Source organism: Anopheles merus, chromosome 2R (genome assembly GCF_017562075.2).
Source record: "Anopheles merus strain MAF chromosome 2R, AmerM5.1, whole genome shotgun sequence".
Lineage (NCBI taxonomy): Eukaryota > Metazoa > Arthropoda > Insecta > Diptera > Culicidae > Anopheles > Anopheles merus.
Window position 1 is genome coordinate 21,293,827 of NC_054082.1, and position 23,922 is coordinate 21,317,748.

The window sequence follows — 23,922 nt, forward strand, 5'->3', positions numbered from 1 at the left end:
ATTATATGAGTATGTTAGAGTCGGATGTCGTGTTCGATTGGTGCCAGAGCGCAGCCTAAGTAAACAATCAATAATCCAGAACACTTTTTACGCTTTATATTGGAATTAAGACATGGCTTGCTCCTACAACCATGGACAGTTTTACCAAAGGAAAACAATATACCAAAGAAAAACACATTCACAAACACTCACTCCACATCTCTATCATAGTAAAGTCGGTAGTGCTTTGTTTTTCTGTCTTTATTTCCATTCAGTAATATTCTCGAGCGTGAAAAAATATAAAATAATCTCTAACATCCATATAAACATGATTGAATAGGTTTCTTTTACGCTTTTTCCCCCGCTAATCTCTTTGTATGTATAGTATCTGTAAATTCTATCTTTCTTTCTTTATGCCTCTTTCACTCTCTCTCTCTATCTCTTTCCCTCTCTTTCTTTCTTTCTCATACAAACAAACCCGCGCCCGCATAGACTAATAGTGTACTCCCAAACTGCATCCCAGCTCAGTTCTCGATTCTACACAGCACAAGATGATATAAATCGTCCTCTCTACGAGACGTGACTGTACACTACGGTAGTGGAATAGTTTCAGCTGAGAGTGCGATCATGCGATACACACTACTACCGGATTGCTACTGCACCCTCACACATACACACAAACACACATACGCGCACACACACACTCACACGCAAACAGACACAAAGATGCGTTTTTAATTATGTTTCTATTCCGTGTTTGACTTGGCATGGTAGGCGGTTTTGTGTAAAGAGACGGAAGAGGAGAGTCGGAACGGCAAAGGAGCAACTCCCACCACGCAGGGCGTTAACACACGACGCGGAAACACAATCGAGCAATCTGGCGTCAAACTCTTAACTTCTTAACTTAATACCGCTTCCCATCTTCTTCACCCTGTGCCTTGTCCGAGTGTGTGTCTGTGTGTGCCAAGCGGGCGGGATTGCGGCATTGTGTGTCGGTTTGCTTTGTGTGGCATATTACACTGTCGCCTTTACTGAAACAATAGTCAACAGCTAGGATAGGAGCTACAGCTCTTCGCATCTACTCCCAATCCATCGTGCCTTCCGGGCCGGAGGATGGATGCAAATGGATGGAAGGTTGGTTCTAGGAAAACAATAGAAAAAGCCCTCTGCTTGCGTGTGTGTACCTGGCTGTCTTGTAGCTAAACACTTACACGTACTATGCCATCGTGTCAGACGGCTTTCGAAAACAGGTAAGCGTGTGATTTTGTTGCTGTTTATTTTATGGCTTTGTCTTGTCTGAATCCGCACTACTGCAAACCTACCTAGGAGGCAACACCGAAATGAGAGAAAGTATAACGCGCTCAAAGTGGCAAACTAGTTGAGCTCACACACACGTACAAATACTACTGGCTGGCTGGCTGAGAGGGAAGCGGGTATGGATTTACATTTGCTTAACGTTACGCCGGGAGCACTCGCCGAAGCGTCAGTATTTTCGTTCCTTTGACACACGATTTGACACACAGTGTTGGGCTTAGGTGTATAGACTATTGTAATACGCAATAACATTTTAACAGTTTTTCTTCCGCCCGGTTTCGGTGAGTGTGTAATTTTGTCTACTTTTTGTTGTAATAATGTATCGGCCTCTCTTGATAAACTGAACAGGAAGCAAACGTAACGGAGGTGACGTATCGCACGTTCTACTGCGTCTGCTTTTTTGCGTAACAATTTTTCACTTTACACATACACAATAGAGCATTCCTGGTTCACTAGGTACACGTACATTTTCGGTCACATAGAGACAGTCACAGCTACTACATGCATTAATTACATTCTATTTACACTAACGGCATGGGCGCATGAGTACGCGGGGAATGGTAGATTTGCAGACGCTTTTTTTTACCGGTTTATAGACTGGTAAAACTAATTCACCTACACAATTGTACTAGCAACAGATTGATAGAAGTACTAACATGGTAGAGGTTTGTATTGAAATAAAATTTCATTTCTTGATTTCTGTATTTATAACAATAAAAATCGTATCAATATTTCTAATGTGGCACTCGCTTAGCGTGACTTTTTTACCGTTTTGCTATCACTTTTCTTTAGCGCTTCGTGGGCGCGGACCCACTGAAGCCATTGTTTGTTTGAAAACAAAACATAACACAAGTAGTTACATATTGGATTACATCCTAATAATCGAATGGTAAAAGTTGCTTCTATCCAGCAACAGGAAAAATGAAAGGAAAAAGGCCGCATGGAACAAGAACATCCCGCGTGTTTGCCGCCTAAAGTTATGCAATTGTGTCAAACTTTTCACCATTTCCAACACATCCAACGAAGGGAAAAGCATAACAATAATGCAAAGTACTCTGAGAACAGATGCATCAGACGGGGTGGATTTTAATGTGAGTTCTTCAATGTAGTAGTGAGTTTAACTAGTTATTGAGCTATCTAAATGACGCACCTGGAAAGGAAGCGAAAAAATTGACCTTTCTTTTTTTTTATGAGAAAAGAATGTTTGGATTTGTTTCAGCTTTAATCCAGCGAAGGGATAGCAACGGAATAGCACAATCTGCTTCCTACCAGCTGTTGCGATACTTTCCCATCCGAAATGGTGCTACGGTTTATAGCCAACAGGCGGCAAATGTGCCTATTTAGCGAACGAATCGTTCTCGATGATCCAACGACCTGTGTGTAAACACGGTGTACGATTAAAAGGAGAGAAAGAGAGAACGAATGTAGATAAAGAAAAAGAGAGAGAGAGAGAGAGAAATATGAAAAGAAAGAGAGGGATAGAGAGAAAGAAAAAAAAACGCAGAGAGTCTACTAATTGTCGAATCTGATTCCGTTTATTGCCTTTGCAATACGCTTGCTGCTGCGGATTTTCCCACGGGACGCTTCACACAAATGGGCCCTGCTGGACGATTTATGGCCTGTAAATTGCTCGCAAAGATCGCCGGGTCGTTGGAAACAGTAAAATAAAGACGAGATAAAAAAAAACACCCACACAGTATCCGTAACTCCATCAGTAGAACGAATTGGCCCGAGATTCGCTCGCAAGATCGTGCCACGTGCCATGCCACGCCGCGTGTGAAAGTGGTCGTGAAAATAGTTTCAACTAATTAATTCCACCCCCGTGCCCCAGCGTGCGGTACCAAACGGGCTTGACCTTCTTGCTATGTGTGTGTGTGTGTGTGTGTGTCTCCGTGTAAAGAAAATTCTAACGCGACACAAACAAGCAATCCAGTGCTCGTGGTAGTAGCAGCAGCATTCCACCACGGTTCAAGAGGCGAAACGGTTTTGTTGACTGTTGTGAATAAGTAAGTAGTGTTTAAATTAAATTACCACTACCATCACCAGCACCGGAAGACGCCTCGCCCTTTGAGAAGTGGCACCGCTCAACAGCAGGAAGCTGCAGCAAAAGTAGCCACCCTCGGTTTCGGGTTGGTCGAAAGCGGATTACGTACCCGGGGCTCTCGTTTGCCGTGACCGTTCCAGCGAGATCGTCCACCGCCCGGGCGGGTGGTTGCGTGTGCAAACGGGAAGTGCAAAAGTCAGCCGAAGCGTGAGCGTTGAATTAATAAATGATGATGCTGCGTTCGCAAACCCCTGCGGTCCCAGGTGGGTGCTGGACAGGGGCAAAGGAATTCGAATGCTTGGGCATTAGCGGATCGTAAGGATTAACCTCTTTGCGAGTGTGCGAGTGTGCGTGTTTTGATGTGTCCTTTTGCGATGCAGCGGACTGTAACAAACCGTGGGAAAATAATGGGAAAAACGGTCAGCTTTTGTTGGCAGACGCAACTTGGTTCCCGTGGTGATAAGGTACAGTTGGAAGATCTGAGCAAGCTGAAGGCTCCGTATTAAGGCGTTAATCTTACTTCGCCGTGTGCAGTTGGGGTGGAAAAGCCTCTAGACCGGTGTCTTGCGGGTGACAATTCAGGGAAAACTTGAAGACGATGTGCTCGATTACCTTCAAGGTGGGGGGTACATCAAATCGAGGCTATGGTACGCTTCTGCACATTTTATTTGCCTTGCCTAGAAACACACGTGTATGTATTTGCCTTAACATTTTGCGTTGGGTTTTTCATCGTACCCAAGCGAGGAAGCAAATGATTTCCAGGAAATTAGGAAAAGCGTCTAAATAGCGGAAACTATGCAATCAAAGTGCTAAAATATTTAAGAAATTCTTCCGTCTGCGGAGACGCTTCGGACAGGAATGTAGCCACGATTGGCCATCCGGGAGCTGGTGATGTTATGTTTGTACGAACACTGGAAGCTTTGAAAAGTATTACAGAAAGATGACCACGTGCCCATTAGTTGCGAAAGTTCAGTTCTAAAGGCCAAAAGATATGCAAAGAGTTTGTAGTCAATGTTTTACCTCACATTAAAATAAAGTTGTAATATTGACGAAAAGAAAGATAAAGCACGATACACGTTTTTATACACCTTGTCAAACGTTCTAGGAAATGCTTGCGCGTGTTGTACAAACAGCCTTACAGTGTTTCCTTCTGTTTTGCTTTTGGATTATCTTAATTAACAAAAGCGTACATTCCACCCGCCTGTGCACATGTTTATTTGGCACAGGCCAACATCAGAAACGTGGAAGTCGTTTGTTTGGAAATGATTCCGTTTCATTCCAAGAACAAAGCACCCACACACACACACACAAACGCGCACTCACGTACAAGCGTGCTCATCTACAAAGAGTGACAAGGTTGGCGAGAAAATCGCAACGCCACGAAACTTATTTCCCTCACTGCCCCGACACTGTTGCACACACATCAAACGAAGCTGATGGACATCGATCTTGCTCGATAGGTTTCGGGTGTTGTTTCACCGTTTCTGCCAGGGCACCGGGACGCCCATACCATTCCTTCACTTTCACAAACAACGCACTCCGCTCACCTCTTTCGCTCCCTTCCGCTTTAATAATTCCGCTGGAAAAGTGTCTTGCGGCGTGGAAATTGATACGTTTGCCGGTGTTTTCGGTGCGGCGAACCGTTCCTGCTGTTGCTAACGTTTTGTTGATTGTTTTCCGTGTGCGCCAGCGGGAAAATAAACAACAAGCACACACACACACATAGCCACGTGCGTGCAAACCCACTCCACAGGCAGCGTAGGGGTGAGAATAATAGGGGGATATGAGTCCACAGAGAAAGTTTTAGCGAGTGGAGACGTGGGGACGTGTGATAGTCGAGTAGTGGATAACGTATAGCCGCATGCTTGAACACGTGCTAGCGCCTGGCACCGTATACAGTGTAAATAATATCTATCTAGCGCTCACGGGCTACATCCGTGGCCACCATTCAACCCCCTTGCGCGAGCTTCATCCCTCGCTCCTCGACGTAGCTTACATGTTAGAGAGAGAATATGTGTGTGTGTGTGTGTGTGTTTAGTTTTCTGCCGTTTGTTGTAGTTCAGTCGAAGTTTTGCTTTGTTTTTTCACTCGGCCCGCGGCACCCGTTACAGCAACGACACCGTACTGACCTGGTGCACTCACCGAAGCCCGAGCGCTTCCACGCTGAGCCGCAGCTCCTTCCGGCTGTGCCCGTTCGGGGCCGTGCTCGCCCCATTCCGGAACGATCGCCCCCGTTCGTTCACCTCCGACTGCAGGCTGGACGTGCTGCTGCTGCCTCCACCACCACCACCGGTATGATTGATGATGAACGATTGCGGTGACAGCGGGATCTCTTCGATCTTCTCCAAATCCTGCGCCACGCTGGCCGACTGCTGGCGGTGCATGGCGAGGCTGCGCTGCTTCTGCCCGCCACCCGGCAGCGTCGCCGAGTTGGTCGAGCTGATCGACGGGATCGAGGTGAGCGTACCCATCCGGGCCAGCTGCTCCCGGTCGACCGAGATTGAGGAGATCGTGTCGAGCGTTGCCTTGGCGCTGAGCGTCGCCGCCCCATGCCCGCCGGACGATGGGCCCACGTCGTCCTTGTCCAGGCTGAACTGGCGCCGCAGGAAGCGCGTCGAGCCGGGCTTGCTCGAGCAGCTGTCCGAGCGCAACTGGTAGCTGCCGTACCGGGACTCCGTGCACTGGGACAGGTTGTTCTCGCTCGGGCTTAAGCACTTGTAGTAGTTGTACGGCGAGCTGAGGTCGATCAGCTCCTCGATGCGCTTGAACAGGCGGGTCGAGCTGGCGGACGCGGACGATGGCGACGGGTTGAGGCGGTCAAAGGTCGCGCCCGCACTCAGGAACGACCCGTCCGCGATGACCTCGGACAGCTTGCGGGCCTGCGGGCTGGGCAGGGGGGACGCTTTCGGCTGCCCAAACTCGCCAAGGTTAAGCGTGAACGTGTTGTTGCTCGAGCTCGACTCGATGGAGAACGAGGTCGAGAGGACGGCTGCCGTGTCGTGGCCCGGTTGCTGCTGCTGCTGCTGCTGGCCGGGGTCGAGGCTGGGCGGTACGGGTGGCGTTATTTCCACCTTCACATCGATCGACTCGCCCGCGACCGAGGGCGAATGGCTGGACGAGTGGTTCGCCGTCGAGCAGGTGTTGCTCTGGATGGAGGCGTTATTGATTTTGGCACCGTGGTTCTGCTGCGACTGGAAGAGGGAATGCTTCAGGATTGCCACATCGAGCCTGAAGAAGCCGAGCGAAGGAATGGTCATAAAACGAGAGATGAAAAAAGAAATAAAGTCAGAGAGAGAGAGGACTAAATGGACTAAAAGCAAAACGGGGGGCAGATAAACTTGGAATAGAAAAGGCGTTCCGGGGAGGTGTTGAGCAAAAACCCTAATTTCCCCTTTTTCCCTTTGGCAGCAGTTCGGACGCAGCTCCTTAAATGTTTGCTTAAGAGGATGGATTAGTTCGCCCTAAAACTTACCCATGCGATTCCCTGGTGGAGGAGATTCCGATCGAGCATGGACGACGAAAACGGGGTGGCCAATAGTGGAAGGTGAACAATGCGAGAAAAAGAGATGAAATCGGAAAATGGTATGTGAGTGTGTGGCTGTATTAGTATTAGAATCCTCTGGCACGGTGAGAGTGGATGTGGGTTGATGCTTCTAATCTCCGACACGGTGCGCTGGGAAGTTTCTGTCCCCTGTTTGACCTTTGTTTGATAAGCAAAGATTAGCAGTGAACCGTTGGGTAACAGCTTGTGCTGATGTTTTGCTTTTGCACGACGTTTTCGATGCGACCAGCTCATAGAGTTGATCAAAGGAAGGTTTGCTTGTGTGCAGATGTGTTAGTAATTGCCAACAAAGAGGTAGTTGCTGTACCTTGAAGTAATAATTACCGCTTTTTCGCTTTTGCGTTGGTTTACAGTTTAGGATTGAAAAATGCCCTCCCCTCCCCACTCAAAACCGTACAAGGTCACCAACTTACCCGATCGGTGGCGGCGGGGGCAGTGCCTTGTCGAAGCCCTTCTTTCCCAGCAGCCAGTACGTGTGCATCTTGCCTTTGCCCTTGATTTCGATAGGCCCCCGGGGCTCGATTACGTATCCGCCGGCTTTCTCCAGCAAATTGCACGTCTGCTGGGACATGTGAATCCTCCAGGATGAGCCTTGGTGTGTGTGCGATTTTTTGCGCACGTTTTGTAAGTGCAACGTTCGGTCGGGTGCAGAACACGTAGGTTGGGGAAAGAAACGACAGGAAAAAAAGAAAGCCCCAAAACCACCGTAAGCGAGCCAGCGGTTAGCGGGTTACACAAGTAAGAATCGTTTACTCGGTGTATGTGTGTGTGTTTATTTTTTACTTTTTAATCATGTGGACTGTGAGAATGTGTGAGCAGTTTGCTATTTTGCTCCACGTTCTGGAGAGTGCAGATTGAAAACAAAAGCAAAAAAAACAAACACATACACACACAAGCACGTGGTTTCACATTCGGGTGTACGTGAATGAAGGTGAATGCATATGAGTGATGCGAATGATGGTGCACGAAGAAGCGTTCTGCCTGATGGAGGCGCCCGGACGGACGACGATGGAGACGCTTGGTCGTTTGTACGGCGACGAAGCTTCCTGGGCGGCGGGCAGGAACGCTTCTAATGGGAAAACGTGTTCGTGCACGCGGTTGCAGTGGGAGAAAAGAAATGTGCGCAAATGCAAGGGATAGTGTAATCCGGCTATATTACTGCAATCATTCATTGGCTGGCGGAAGGGGGCATTGCATCGAACCACCCTGAATGACGTCAACCGCCTTTGGCTGTACAATCAGACGCTACAGGGTGGGTTAAGGCTGTAGCGATAACTCGCGAACGTCGAAACCACAGCAAATGACGTTCGAAACCACTGAGCTACCGCCCTTTTCATTCGTCGCTCGGGACAGCCCGGACGAGGGTTTGCTGAACCTGAAAATGACACTGATAACACACAGGTTCCACAATAAAGCTCGTAATTCATGCGACGAGTGCAGTAGGAGGCAAAGAAATGAAAAAAGCCCCGTAACGCTGATAAATGTGCAGCACACATGCAGCGTGCAGCAGAACGTGATTGGTACACACGCTTGCTAATTAATGTGATTTTCGCTGTCTGCAAAAGGGGTGGAACAAGAGACAGCGATCCGTTTCGGGCTAACTATGCTTATTTCCGTACGTGCGGGGTAACCGAAAACGCTAAACCTTTCCGATAAGATAAGGCTGCAGCATTTGCAGCATGCTCCTACCCGATGCCCGAAGCACCGGAACGTACGCCGTGAAAAGCTTAATTGATTTCTATACTGACAGTCCGGTGTGCGGGCGGGAGAAATTAATCATCGATCATTATTTTATTACTCAACGGGTTTGGCAGGGGCAGATGATGGCAGATTGATCGTCGGGGTTTGGGTGACATCCGTTCGGACAGTTTATCATCCGGTGAAACGAAGGTCCAGCCAGAACGAAGGTCCGCAAACCCGTTGTGTTTGTTATTTCAATTGATGCAGTGAGTGTTTTGGTAATGGTGATAATGTGTTGTTTGCGTTGACTTTGATTGGCCCGTATCGGTTGGAATTTATAGAGTATGGCCTGGTAGTAGTGGAAGGTAGATAAGCGTGGTGAAATAAGTATCATTTTAGTGAAGCAGTGTGAACGAGTTGTATCGATTGATTTTCACAGTCGAGTGTGCTTTATTGCAGTCATCGCTGGTAGATGAAATGCCTATCATCACTGACAAATTATGATGCATTAAACACTCAACTGAAGATATCCTGTTGGTTATTGGTCGATTTGATGGGTCCTGCTTGAACCACCTCGAAAAAGAATTTAATTTAAATCACTTTAGTCTTTCCAGTACCAAAATGAAAATCAAAGTTCTCTTCCTTACACAAAGAAATTTCTCTTCATTTTCTCAGAGCCTTACACGGGTATTCATTTGTTCTGCTGAAGAAACTGAACCAGGATAATAACGGAAGCACACTTCAATTACTTCCGCATCCATTACGATGCATTTGCTCTGGTGTTTCATCTGAATAAACTATAGGACTTTTAATGCAGCAATGTTGCGCTCCGAGATTGCTGTAGAATGTTTACAGCTAGAACGAGTTGCAGGTGAAAGGAACAATGCTCACGAGCGTACGAACTACTTTTCCGTACTAAACAAAACATAGGTAAATGGATACCTGGAGGTACTCATATAAGATTGCATAATGTATTATAGAGAAGGATACAAAAGCTCTTACTAAATGGATTCTCTAGGGTTGTATAAAATGATTTAAAAATAATATAATATAATAGAAGCTATAAAAGTCCTCTAAAGCTCAACGCATGTGCTTTCGTAAACAAATTATCGATCGCTTTGAATAGTGTTATGAGCTACATACGGATGTACATTTTATCGTGAGACATACAGCAAATAATATTGCCCCACACCCTAGCAAAGTGAATCTATGCGAAGCTAACACAATTACACAGCTGGACAACATCATCGTGAAAGTCGTAACAAAAAGTAGGAAAGAGACAAAAAAAGATAAAACCAATCGTTCAGACAGTTCGATCGCTTTTTCTGCGGTCTATTTCGAACAAAACCCCTTAATAAAACCACCGACAACAGCTAATCCCAGCAGGCGTGTTGCATATTTGATGGGCATACATTGTTAAAGGATTTCGTCCAGTTCACACCAAAACCAAGCGGGAGACACACACCAACAGCGATAAAAAAGTTCGGTTTTTAACTTTGTCTAGGTTTTCCATTTTCCTGCTGCTCATAAAACCATTCGTAAAACCCCAAAAACCAAACCGATTCTCGAACTGTCGAGGCAACGTTGGCGCAGACAGTGTGAAGGAATTGGCACTATACAAAACAACACACACTACCACAGTGAACACACATGAACACAAACACCGTAGGGAAAAGCCCCGGTCTGGGGAGGTTTCGCTTTGCTTTCCAAATCTAATTTTCTGCTCGACCAAAAAACCCACCATTACGGGGTTGCTGGCCGCAGTTAGCTGAGCGCTGAACGGTGCTGGTGCTGGCGGGAAATGAGTTTGGCAAAGCATGCGATGAATGATTGATGGCATACGTGCAGATGTGAGTATGCATGTGTGTTGTGTGTGCTTGTTTGTACGTGTGGCAATGAGTGTGTGTCCCTTTTTCCGGGGGGAAACATAAACACAGCGCCACCAAATACCTGTTGATTCCATCCGGGACGCCGTGTTGACCGTGTCACCGAAGAGGCAGTACCGTGGCATCGTTAGCCCAACGACACCGGCACAGCAGGGACCTGCAAGTTGCCGGTAGAACGAAGAAGAACGTTTAACTCACGGTTAGCGCAAAACCATGCGCGTAAGAGAGTTGTGTCACAGAACGGTAGTTTAGCATCTAATTCCAGCTCGCTGCGCTTACTTACCGGTGTGCAGCCCAATCCGCAGCTGCAACGGAACGCCCGGCAGGTGGCGCACCTTGAAGTGGCCACTCTGGGACAGCAGATCCAGCGCCATCGTAGCGATCTGTTCGGCATGGTCGGGCGTGCGGACGGGCAGCCCGCTCACCACCATGTACGCGTCGCCGATCGTTTCCACCTTGTACACGTTGTACGCGTTGATGGTCGCGTCGAAGCAGGTGTACAGATCGTTCAGCAGATCAACGACCTGGACCGGCGTGCAGTGGGCCGCTATCGTGGTGAAGCCCACGATGTCGCTAAAGTAGATCGTCACCTCCGCAAACTCTTCCGGCTCGACCGCCAGTCCGAGCTTGAGCTTTTCCGCCACCGAGCTGGCAGGGTTGAAGGATTGGGGCAACGATTAGTAGGCTAGGAGCTTGCGCGCTACGAACGGTAGCCCCGATCGGTGGGGCGCTTACCTTGGCAACATTCTGTTCAGCAGCTGTTCAGTCTTTTTCCGCTCTATGTCTAGCAGCTCCGTCCGCTCGCGGATCAGCTCCTCGAGGTTGTTGGAGTACTTTTCCAGCATTTGGAACATCGTATCTACAAAGTTTACCTTCCGGCCGTGGTTTAATTGCTTGAAGCGCTCGCAGATGCTGCGGAAATCGGATGGCGGGGTCAAACATTATTGCATCACACTTCGCTTACCTTCTGATAAAGCAACAGGACTTACGTGGCGAAATCAGGTCTCATTTCGGGATTCTCGGCCCAGCACTGGCGCATAATGTTGATCGCTTCCGGCGGAGCAGCACCCTTCGATACCGAGGGCCGTATCAGGGGCGGTGGTTTCTTGATCTTCGCGATGATTTCGTCCGGCGTGAGCGAAAGCATACAGTACGGTTCGCCCCGCACCACCACCTCCTGCATGATGATGCCGAACGCGTACACGTCGGCCGGTTGCGTGCCCGCCTTGGGGTAGGTCTTGGAGTCGCGCAGCGCTTCCGGTGCGGTCCAGAGCAGCTCCTTCGCGCTCCGCGGTGCCGGCGCAATGCCCTGCGCCTCGTAGAAGCTCAGCATGCCGTAGTCGGTAATTTTCAGCACCCAGCGGGCGTCCACGACGCAGTTGCGCGACGAGAGCGAACCGTGCACGCGGAGCGGAGAGGCGTGCAGGTAGCGCATGCCGCGCACCAGGTCCGTCAGCAAGCTCAACCGGAACGACCAGTCCAGCTTGATCTCGTCCATGATGAGTACGTCCTGGAGGGAGCCGCGCGAACAGTGCTCGAACACGAGTGCGGTGCGGCTTGGTTCGTTGAGCCAGCCTGCAAAGCGGTGCAATCGCAACGGGGAACGTAAGTATTACGCCTGAATTTATGCAATGTTAAGTTACTACATTGAGAATAGTAACCATAATAAGTGATCCTAGAGAACTGTGTGTGTTTGCCTTTAAATGAATAATATCCATCTCTATTTCAAACTATGGACAACAAACTAGGACAATTCTCCTGAATCTGGAAAATTGCACCACTGAGCCTGCCGTCGGATGGCAGCATAATACCATTTTAATGATAAATTCTGCTGAACCTGTGTCGAGCTAAAAGCAGCGAAAAGTGCGGCCGTCTGACCCGGTGCACCACACCAATTGCTACTACTTGACCCGGGACAGGGCAACACATTTTCAACAAGCTACAAAGAAACAAGTGCAGGATATTTCAATATCAGCAGCCCGGTGAAACTTTTCTACGAATTGTTTTGTATCGAAATGCTTTAATCCTATTTTTGTTCTTTTGCTCTACGCATTGAGCACTTTTTCCTGGTAGAAGCTGAGCAGGCTCTCCGGAAGCAATATTGCAAATAAGGCTTCCGAATGCAACATGGGATTGCGTTTGCAGCGCTGGCAGTGCGAGCACTGCTGCACTGCTCAGTCCGGGTTAATTATTCATGCAACGGGCGATGATGGCAATGATGATGGCGAACGATGTGTTTGGAGAAAAATAGTAATAGGAACTTTTTTTTAAAATAATCAACTTTTGAGCGCTTTCGCAGCGCTTCAAGCAGATCACAGACGGTTATATTGCGCACCATCGCAAAGCCACCTCCACGGTTCGGTGGATGAATTTAAGTGATATTGTGTGCATGATCCAGATGAAACCGAACAACGAAATGAAGCAACATCAAAAATGCTTCGTTAATGAAACTGTTAAGATGCAATAGTCGGACTTTCTGTTGCCGGTTTCATCACCCAGCTACAAACCGTACACCACAAAAAAGTATCATTATTTGCAAATGTTTCTTTCATTCCATTCCACCTCGCTCGTTTGCAGTGTTGTATAGCCGAAACTGTGCGGCCGCGGTTGCCGTGGTCGGTGAACGAGTCTCGCTCATTAAAAGTTTCACCGCTCGGTGTGCATTGTTTGCTCAACCGGTGAGATGATCATCATCACCATTTTGTAAAGTAACTGACGGGTAAGAAAGTTAGTTGGCTGTACACCACGTCCCACAGACAGGGCGGGACCAACGCTCACCGTTGTCAGCGCGCGGCAAAAAGGTTAATGATGTTGATATCTGATAGCATCATTTGGTTTGATTGTACGGCACGGTACGGTGGGAAGGGTACTTTTGTCCCAGTAGGGATAGCCACAATCCTGCTGCACTGGGAGGATGACGTAAACAGGTGTTTATTCAACCTGTGAGTGCATCTCGATAGGAGAAAAAGCGTCACTGTACAGCACTGTCGACAAGACGATCAAAAAGAAACGACACAAAGCTCGCTGTACGTGAGGCCCTGTGCTTGTTGCGCTACAGCCGAGACATACAATTTTAATTTAATTAAAATTGGAAAACCGAATCCGCCTTACCATTCCGCCTTGTGGTGTGTGCACCGTGAATGAAATGCAGACGATGTGTTTCTTGATTTGAATTTGGGCAAGTAATTGCATCGTGCAACCGGCCTGTACCTGTACCCCAGTTAGTTCGGTGATGCGGTTACGGTACGGTTTTATCGATAACATGTTTCATGCAGTCTGTCGCTTCGTGTCTGTCGTATCGCGAGGTGTGAATGGTGCAGGATTGAACCCAAACAGTGACAGTAGTTCCACGGCACACGTACAGGCTCGTACATGGTTCTGGGAATTTACACGTTTTGCAACGCACTGCAGTTTCGGGTGAAACAGTATCTGGTGCCGTCATTTATAGAGCGTGTAGGTTCCCCGGTGTAGCCAACGGCTCGACGAGTTGATGGTGAGTTAATCCGTTGGATAAATTTATCGCCTGTCAGCACCAGCCGAGACCATGCACAGACCCGTCCGCTGAGACGAGCTGGCAGCGGTACGGTCTGCCTAGAGACTTCCTTTCGAGCGGACATATGTAGAGCACCGGATTGGAAACGCATTCGTCCCACGCTGGGCGCCGAATGTGCAGTTGAGCAGTTTATGCAGCGTGGCAATGACATCTTCAATGCCAATAATGACTCTTGATTTCTCTACTCGGTGTGTGTGCGTGTGTTGTGCGTGAGTGTTAGTGGTTCGCAAATAGAAGCCCGAAATTGGATCTCGATCAATACAGACAAACCAGGCCGCTGATATGGCGGTGGAAAGGTTAAAAGCTCTGGGAGCAAATGCATGTGCTCTGCAAACATTGCTTCCCCCTCGTAATGGACATGTTAGTTTGTTTGATCCTCGTCTAGCCCGCCTACGCTAGACGGTTTTTGGCAGGATGCAAAGTGTACGAGGGTGTTCTGGAGACTTTTATTTTTATCCTGCTACTAAGGTGACCACCCTTGCACCCTGTATGATATCCTCTGATAGTAATTAAACCATGCGGAGAGGTTAACGCTGTAGCTATCGTCCCATCGCTTCCACTTCACTAAACAATGTTAACGGGTTTGCGAACGACGCAATACACTCCAGCTGCAGGACAACACACTTGGCAGCTGTAGAGAAGGGTGGAAACCCTCCGCTGCCATCGTTCTCAAGGGTCAATTACTGGGCAGAACAATAAAATAAGACAAGGGTTAGGTTGTGGGATACTATCCCAACTGTCCCTGTAGGCTGTTTGGCGTAATCGAGCGCCGTTATATTTAAAGCTTCCTGTTGTGGTTGTTTAAAGGTAGAACAAAAAAAAAACACATGAAAACGCATGATTAGGTTTCTGCTCTCCAACAAGCATACCAGAAAAGTAATGCATATGCTGTAAGCTCGTTTCAATAGAAGTTTAAGTATTATGGAAGCAGTGAGCCGCGTGATTAAGCTAACGATACAGTGCTCCATAAAGTAGAAGAAAACAAATTATGCTATTTTAAACTCAAATGAATATGTTGCTAGCTGTTGAACATTGCTTGTGTAACCTTTACCAGAAACCAGAGGAAAAAGCTCTTTTCAATGGTTCGAGCTGATGTGGCACGATATTCAATTGATGCGTGTAGGTTGATCTTGTCACAACAATGCACCGTGCCAGGAGTTCGTGTGCAACGGGCAAGGCACCACACAGCGACGTCTCTAATTAATAAGATTTAGAGCTACAGATATCACACTTCTTCGAACTATGACAGCTGATGGAAGGAAGCGGATGGAGGCTGTAGAATTAACAATGGCAGACAACGGAGTGTGTGTTGTACAGCGGTAGCAGAAGCCACTCATCAAGCTCCATAACTGGGAGCCTCTTCATCCTGTTGCTTCTGTGCCGTTGGGTCGTCGTGCTGAGCAACCCGGACAGGGTAAGTCAATACCGGGGACCTGCTAACGATGGTGTTTCATCGTCTCTCGAACACAAGCCACCGGGCTACTGTTTATAGAGGGTGCAATAATAAAAGCTCCCCAGCGCAGGGATACGGAAACGGAGCTGGCGATGTTCATGCGGTACATAATACGCTTTCACCGTAGGGTTCGAGGGGTAAATTAATAATCGCACACACACACACACATTCTCTGTACCGATGTATAATTTCGCACTGGTACCGGCTCAAAGAACCGAGAGTTGCTTCCACGAAATCATGTTGCTGGCGGTTACGAACCCATTGCCCCGTTCGCACACAATGTTGCCGCACTACTGTCAATAATTTGATAGCTAAATAATTGGAATTAATGGTCAGTGGGCTGTGTCAAGCGGCTGCAACCCGAGTTTGGGCAACACTGCATGGCATGTGCGAAGGGAGGAGCCACAATAATTAGCTCCTGCTTCGCGTCGCATAATGAGATAATGGAGGTACATACAATGAAGGGCTAAGCTCACCTTACAGCATTGAATGCGTTCGTTTGAAACTGCTTTTATAAATCTCTGGTGACATGTTAAATCGGGTTGTTTGGTTTCGTTTGAGCAACAATTTTAAAATGTGCTATGAACACATCAAAGAGCAATTTATAACAGCAGTAGAGTGTGAGCTGTTGGAAAATTACAGAAACGATTGTGTACGAAGCAACGTTGTCGCTACGTAAACTACGCAAGAGTACTAAGCTATAAAATGTATGTCTACTTTATGATTTATTCTTCTACTCGAACAGCAATCGATTAGGACACGAAAGTAGATTTCCTTTTACCTCGTACGGAAGCTTTTGATCTTTGTTGGTTTTGTGAGTTTAATTTTGTCCATAAAGTAGTCTCCTTCTGTCAAAAATTAATCTCCTGTTTGACATTAAAACACCTGTCGCACAGTAAGCGGTGTCGATCTCGATAAAGCTTTTTCAAAACTTAAAGCCTTACGGCTAGACAAGGGAAACGAAAAAGCCCCAACCTTGCCTTTACGTGCGCTTAAAGATTCCCTCGCTCACTTCGGGGACTCTGATTATGTGCTCAAGAAAGAGAGTGAAAGAGAGAGAGATAGAGAGTGAGAGAGCATAGACGGAAACAAGGCACATAATGAATGTATCTTTGCCGTGGGAATTTGATCTTGAAAACCCATCGCACCTTGGAGCGCAATCCCTCCCGGCCCCGTTAATCGCAGCTGACGGTGGGCCTCCACCAGCGAACCTCTGGAGCCCATCAGCCAACGAAGCACAGCAAGCCATGCCCGTCTACTGCGCAGTGCGGAAGTGCTCGATAAAACAGGCAGCTTAATGATGACAAATAGATCGAATGAGATGATCTGAGTTTATGTGCGCCGTTTAGGGGAATGATGGGGTGCCAGTGGTGGCGGTGGTGGTGATGATGCTCATGGCAGCTGTCTAGAAAGTTGCAACCGAAACCACAGTCAAGCAACACTTGTGCCCCATTTGGGCTCGAGAGTGTTTTGAGATTGGGAGACGGGCCGGCCCCGTAAATCTACTGTGACATGATTTTGTGTACGTTATGGGTCGCTCGGCTCGGGAGCGTATTCCACCAGGAAAGGAAGAAATGCGCCACCATTCCGGATGCGGCACGATGCTTGCTTCCTTCCTAGGGATTGACGAATCACAGGTACGCCATAAAGGAAAAAACGTGCGTGCTATGGCTGTTTACACGGCACTAAACGCGACACATCCGGTTGGATGGGCGCACGTTATACAACGGTGGTAGCGGTGGTGAACTCGCTAACGTAACGTCTTTCCAAACACATCGCCAGAAGTAAACAACGCAAACCTGTGAAAGAGAAAACATGATGCCAAACATGAGGTAAATTACCGATTAGAGGATTTATGTTTTCGTGTCGTAAACTGTGCGCCATCACGAGCAAGTCCATTGCCTTCGTTTTCAGCTCGTGGGATGCCGAGCTCGATGGGATTTCCTTCAACTGCACTAAATCACCCTGCGTCGAGTGGGAATATCCATGAAAAGAAAAATTGTGTGTGTGTGTGTGAGAGAGAGAGAGAGAGAGAGAGAGAGAGAGAGAGAGAGAGAGAGAGAGAGAGAGAGAGAGAGAGAGAGAGAGAGAGGTGAAAACAACATGCCCCCAGAACGATCCGAATTTCCCGGGTGTGCCGAATGTGTCCGTTTATAATGGGACCGCCAAGCGAGGGTTTTCGTACGCTCGATTGTGGTGAATAAAACGAGGTGACAAAAAAAATCATGTCGCCTTGTGGAATGTGTGCGATTGAAAAAAGAGAAAAACTCACGAACAAAAGGATGACGGGAAAATAAACGAAGAAGAGGGGAAAAACGGCATTGCAAAAGCTTAACCGAGACGGGGAAAAAAGGATGCTTACATTATACCGTGCTTTATGATCGATGGCTGCGGCGCTGTGCCGTATTAGCGTTTCACTGCCCGAGCTTGGCTTGGTCGGTGCCGGAAGTCCCAGATTCTTGAGCGACCCAATCGATCCCTTCAGCAGATCAGGCTTCTCCACCTCGGGGCCACCGAATTCCTGCAGCTGCTGGAGCCAGCAGCACAGCATCGCCTCGATACCCTCGTCAACCTGCGCGAAAATAGACCCCAATATCCAACCCCACGTCCCCCAGGCCGAAAATACATGCAAATTAGACCTTCATTAAGAGGCGTTCGCCACAATGGTGGCTGTCAGAGCCTTTGGGGCTTTCGGGAGGGCAGAGAAACGGCCACGTTAACACTTACCCTTCGCATATCCACCGGGAACACAAAATCCGACGGGGAGAGCACGATTTTGTTCGGTCCCTTCGAGAGGCGCGTCTTGATGATGTAGTTTCTGTGAGGGTGAGAGGGAGTGAGAGAGGATGAGAGCCTTGAAAAGAGAACGTTCGTAACATAATTCTACATCGCCCCGCTAGTACCCGGGGAGGCAGAGCGAACGTTGAAGTGTTAAAATGCACTAAAATGTTGGCTAAGCTTAAACCTCTCGAGTGGATGGCTCAGCTCCGAGTGGAGAACGTTTTAATTAGCCGGTGAAAATGCGGCTACAAGATTGCTCCGTTCCGATGAGGCATATTTGATCGTTTCTTTTGGCAGCGGTTCATGAGATGGTTCTGGTTTAATTGCTTCCGCAGATGGGGCAACGCTCGCCACTGATAACTGTGTAGCGGAAGTTTGACACATCAAACAGTGATGTGCAAGCGGGAGTCATGGAAGCGGAATAAGTACTCAGCAATTATTTATAGCTCTTTGTAGTTACATTCACGGAAGTATTGTGTTTGGAGCGGTTTCAGACAGGTACAGTTGTCAGTTTGTACGTTATAACAACATGCCCGGTATCGGTTCAAGCCCCGTATGGACCTACGTACCAAGGCTTCACTATACTGCTACCAGTAATCAATAAGTCATTGAAAGCTAGACCCATTAGTGGTACAGGCAAGCATTGACCTTCAACGAGTTTTGCACTAAAGAAGAAGAGTAGGAAGTATTCATTTTTCAGACAATCAATCTTCGAAACTCTGAATATCAATTGGGGGATTTAAAATTACTTTGAAGGCATTTAATTACGATGTTGTTGACGTAACTGAAGAGGTACAGAAACAAACTTCTTGTCGTTGTACAATTCTTCTTAAAGGTGCCTTAATGTCACCTGATTTTTAGCAAAAATTCTTATTGTCAACAACTGAACAGAGATTGCTGTTTACTTTATGCTGTGGGCAAAGTTATGCCACAAAAAGCTGCAAATGAAAGCCTCAAACCACTTGAAGCAGTAATAAACAAACAGGTCGTATAACACAGTTTAAACAGTGCCAAACGGATAATACACCTTAAACTGGACATTTTTGTATTGCTAATTCTTTTATGTAGTATGATTCTGTGAGACGATACAGCAAAACTAAATAATATAACCTCCAGTTTGCTCGTATGAATGAGTGCTCATGTCGCTTTGTCTATTACGTTTTTCCCCTCTTCGCGATAGAAAACATTATCTGGCTCGCCGAATTTGCATAGCCAGCGGCGCGATCAGCAAAAACGTTCTTTTTCAAAACCCTACACTCACACATACAGAGATAATTTACTATCATCCTTGTTTGACGGGGACGTTGCTTCCGTTGCTGCTCCGCTCATAAATCATCATAATTTTTCCCCCGTGACAGGGGCATTCCGGTAACGTGAGTACGTAATTGTAAGCTGATCTTTTGTAGCTGACCGGAGAGCAACCGCTCCGTTTCCTGGCGTTCTTGTGCCGCTCTTCCGCCCAGAGGCGTAGAATAAGCTCAAACAAAGGATGCAAAGCCGCTTGAGGCTGGAGAAATGTTTTCAGATCAAGATCTTCGCTACCTTTGGTAACGTAAATAGCCTTCTCTCACCTGCAGGAGTTTGAGCTGCAGCGTAGGTTGCGCTTTGGAAATTGTAAACCATCGGTTAAATGTTATTTTCTAGTCTCTCGGAAAAGCGTGCGAAGAGAATTTAGCTTCACGCTATCGTGGAAAAAGACCCTCCCAAAGCGTCCCTATTACTGTGCTTGGGGAAATAGATCGCCACGGCACGAAGCAGCGAGAAACGTAAGGAACGGCCGATAGTCAATGTTTTATTTTCACTCCCAGCGCTGGCCGATGAAAACTTAATTGAGTGAGTTATGCCCGCGTGGACCTGGCGGCGGCTGGAAGATCTTTTTCCAACGCAGTTTTTTCCTCTTCTGCCGTGTGAGTTTCTCTTCGCACCACATTACCACTGCTCTGGGCGTCTTGAGGGAGCTAAAATTTCATAACCGAAGCGAACCGACTAAACAAAGGACGAACGATTCGACAGCTCAACTTTTTGTACAAACGACACTGGTTTAGCGATCGTTCCGATGGTCTTTTTAAGCTGTTGTTTCTCCTTTAGCAAAAGGGATCGTTTGCCGGGCACCGCAACTGAATGGTGCTTCCCTGCTTGCCCTGAAACTCCCCTCTCGGGAAGTTGAACACCGCAGAGTGAAAGCGCGCGCACATCAACCTAATCGAAGTCAATTAATTTTCCGGACGCTCGACTTTTCCAAACCGGACCCTCATCATATCATACGCGCGTCACCAGGCGCGCTGGAACAGTCGGGACAGGCGGAAGCTAGAAAGTTCGGAATTAAAAGTTGGAAATACTTTCATCGCCAAGAGACGGGAGAAGAGATAAACACCCCATCGGGCCGGGCGCCGGGAGGACGGTTTACTTACGACCGGTTGCTGATACTGGTTGCCGACGTCCCTGGTAGCCTGGTACCCGTTGGCTACAACGGTTTTTCGCTGCCCTGAACGCGCTATCCGATGATGAGACTACTTTGTAAGAAGTTTTTCTTGGAAATCCATCGTAACCTCAGCCAGCGTCTGAAGGGGACTGTGAGGGTGGTGTAATAAATTTGAAGTTATTTTTTTCTTTCTCTTTCTCTTTTTATTTTGTGGGTGTATTCTATAGCGATCGGATAAGTTTGTCGGTTAACTTTGTGATCCACCGATGGCTAGAAGTCGTCCCTTCGGCTGTTGGATTTGGGTGTAATATTTTGGGTACACCTGCTAGCTAGCTTTCGCAGCTTTGCGATAGGGACAGTTCTAAATGGACAGTGAGGTAATTTGTCCGTGATCTCGGGTCCGGAGGGCGATGGTTCTTGAGTGGTACTTGAAGATGGGAAACTGCTCTCGGAAGTACCTTTGATACTGTTGGCAATCGTTCTTTAAGCCCTCGCGATGGTTCGTTTCGATGGGATTTGTTGTTGGTAAACACAGTGGTTGAGTAATTGTTTAGTGCTTAAAGTAGTTTAGCAGTGAGGTCTATGGTGTTATGGATTCTGGTTTGATTGGCGCTTAGCCAGCGCTGCTATATTATAGCCTGTTGAATTAAGATCGACTGGTTTTAAACGGATATCGTTTCTTGGGAAATGTTCCAGCTAAATATTTGTACAATTTACTCAGGCTTTCCTTTTAAAAATTTCGCAGTTACCCGGTGATTCTAGACTGGTAGCTTTCAGTATACAGTGACCCTATAATCTATGAATATACGATCCTGGCGGTTACAGGTTTTAATGTGACGTAGGAATGACGGAAATGAGAGTGAAATTGTTTAGGAACTGATTAAACAAATTTACCCCAGATAAAAGGCCGTGTGCTTTGGACGACGGAATCATTACAGACCAGCGATGTCAAACTCATTTGACCCCGCGGGCCAAAATTCCGCTGAAAATAGTAGCACGGACCACAGCCTAGTTTTTACATGATATAATTTGATAGAAAAATCAGACCGTTCGAAGATCTTCTCATTTCATTTGTTTTTTCATAGTTACGTTACAATAGTTAAACCTTTGACGTAAAAAAAGTATTCGATTGCTCATAGGCCTCTGATATTTACAAAATTTGCAAAGTGTCATGGCAACTAACTTAGAACTTCACAGTTCCAATACAGAGAAGTAAATTTTGTAAACTAAAGTAAAATAAATAAAATAAATAAAATAAGGAAGGAAATTCCAACAGGTTGTTTAGTCCAGTTCAGATCTTCATTTTGTCATTTTCAAAAAAAAAAATGTAAGAACTTGCGTTTTTAATTCTTGTTGGCTGAGTGATTTTGTTATTTTGCACAAGTCTTTTTCTTATAGAAAAGGCTTAATTGGTCGCCAAGTACCTTGGTAATAACAATCCTTGATTACCTACCTACCGTAACCTTGATTAAAAAAAATAATAATGTTCATAAAATACATACATTTGAATAAGACGTTCACGTTATTGAATGAGGTTGAAACTCAATCGTGAGTTGTTTCTGTTAAGAATTGTTTATCAAATATTTTTGCCCACAAAATTTAATCACCCGAAAGAGCTTAACATAATTAACATTGATTTTTTTTACCATTTTACTTTGGGGTTTTGCAATTCTTATCTTTTTAATGACAAGGTTTTATGACGATGAATGGTCTGACAATTCATATAGAAACTTGTGGAATTGAAAATCTCTTCATATTGCAGATTCTCTATAAATAAAATTTGGCTAAAGCGGTCGCGGGCCGAATCAAAAGACCTCGTGGGCCACTAGTTTGACATCTCTGTTAAAGACCTTTTGAAAATGTTCCCAACGCTTCACTGGAAAGAAGCCGAAACAGTTCGTAACATCGTTGGCTTAATTAATCCTACACCTCGTACCATCCGGCCCAAAATAATGACCTAACACAAACCGTTTAATTATTCATTGTGCAAAATAAAACAACATCACAATCTATGAGCTTAAAATCCGTCCCGAACGATTCGGGAAGTTTGAAGCGGTGGTGGAAAAAGTATCATAAATTTGCGAACACCTCCCGAACACGCGGATTGACTCGGAACGAATTTAAAGCAAACTTTGGCGCGAATGCGATGCGGGAAGCGTAATCTCTTTGCTGTGGAGATCTCGGAGTGTCCGTAAAGCATTCGGGTCAGTGGTAACAGGTCGAGCCAAAAAAAAAAAAAAACCCCCGGGGATGGAGTTTGCATTATTTATCATCCTTATGCTGTGTGGATGATTGGTGGTTTTTGGAAAGAGATAGAAGCCGCAACGCATTAGCTGCAGATGCAGGAAAGGGGGGGGGGAGGGAAGGTGCTTATCTTACCACTCTCTCCTTCATTGCCCCGTCATCTCCGGCGAAGGTTGGTCGGTGATTGAATAAATAAATTCCCGAGCCGATTAAAACAACCACGTGCGATAGCTCATGGCAAATACGCTTCGGAGGTACGGGGTCGCTCATGGGTTGGCCTGGCCCGATTGGGCAGGAAATTGAGCGATTAGTAAAATGTGAGAACCGTACCGTATCCTTCATCCAGCCAGCTCGCACCGGCTTATTATCATAATTGCTTAATGTGGCAGTGGCGTTCTAGGCGAAGGGCAAGGCTTTAGCAGGCATTAAAGAGTTTAATACGGCAAAGAGGCTGATCGTACCGGCAAAATCGGGTAACATGCTGGCGGAAGTTGAAAGCAAAAGGGGGGAAAAAAGCACAAGACTGAGCGCAACAAAACCACAATGGTGGGTGTTGTTTTTTGTTGTTGTTGTTTTGCACCGAGGAAAACACAAAGCCCCCGGGACTTGATTGAACAACTTTGTACCGAAAAACAATTATCCATTTCGTGTCGTTTTTCCTTCGCTTTCCTTGGTTCACACACTTGGTTCATCAGCCCAACAGCGCTCACTGCGAAAAACATACCAAACACCAGTGAAGAAAACTTCAGGTCACGGTGGTTAAACATTGATGTTTTTCACCCGGCTGCATGTCAATCAATGTGGCCAGAAATAGCACGTTGCTCTGCATACGACGAAGGGCCGGGGCGTCGCTGAGCACCAAAATTAGGGAGGGAATCAATTCCAGCTTGCCAGTCGGATTCCGTGGGAAGAGGCAAAACAAAAACCTTCCCCCGTCCCGTTTCGAGCGGTGCTTCAACTTTGGCCTTCCGCTTTCCCGCCATACCGCCGTCGGTTCCGGCACT

At 46.9% G+C, this 23,922-nt stretch overlaps 1 protein-coding gene across 2 annotated transcripts in view; it reads right to left on the minus strand.

The window, feature by feature from the left end:
* Positions 1-393: 393 nt before the first annotated feature.
* LOC121588024 (receptor-type guanylate cyclase gcy-12) overlaps positions 394-23,922 on the minus strand; it is a 63,464-nt gene continuing 39,935 nt past the window's right edge. For both annotated transcript variants that reach the window (XM_041905508.1, XM_041905509.1), the window contains 10 exons: positions 18,199-18,289; positions 17,834-18,043; positions 17,313-17,436; positions 11,455-12,040; positions 11,201-11,377; positions 10,749-11,113; positions 10,530-10,622; positions 7,313-7,490; positions 6,810-6,821; positions 394-6,565 (listed from right to left, as the gene is read on the minus strand). In XM_041905508.1, coding sequence (XP_041761442.1) covers positions 5,476-6,565; positions 6,810-6,821; positions 7,313-7,490; positions 10,530-10,622; positions 10,749-11,113; positions 11,201-11,377; positions 11,455-12,040; positions 17,313-17,436; positions 17,834-18,043; positions 18,199-18,289 — 2,926 coding nt within the window. In that variant the 3' untranslated portion in view covers positions 394-5,475. The remainder of the gene's footprint in view (positions 6,566-6,809; positions 6,822-7,312; positions 7,491-10,529; positions 10,623-10,748; positions 11,114-11,200; positions 11,378-11,454; positions 12,041-17,312; positions 17,437-17,833; positions 18,044-18,198; positions 18,290-23,922) is intronic.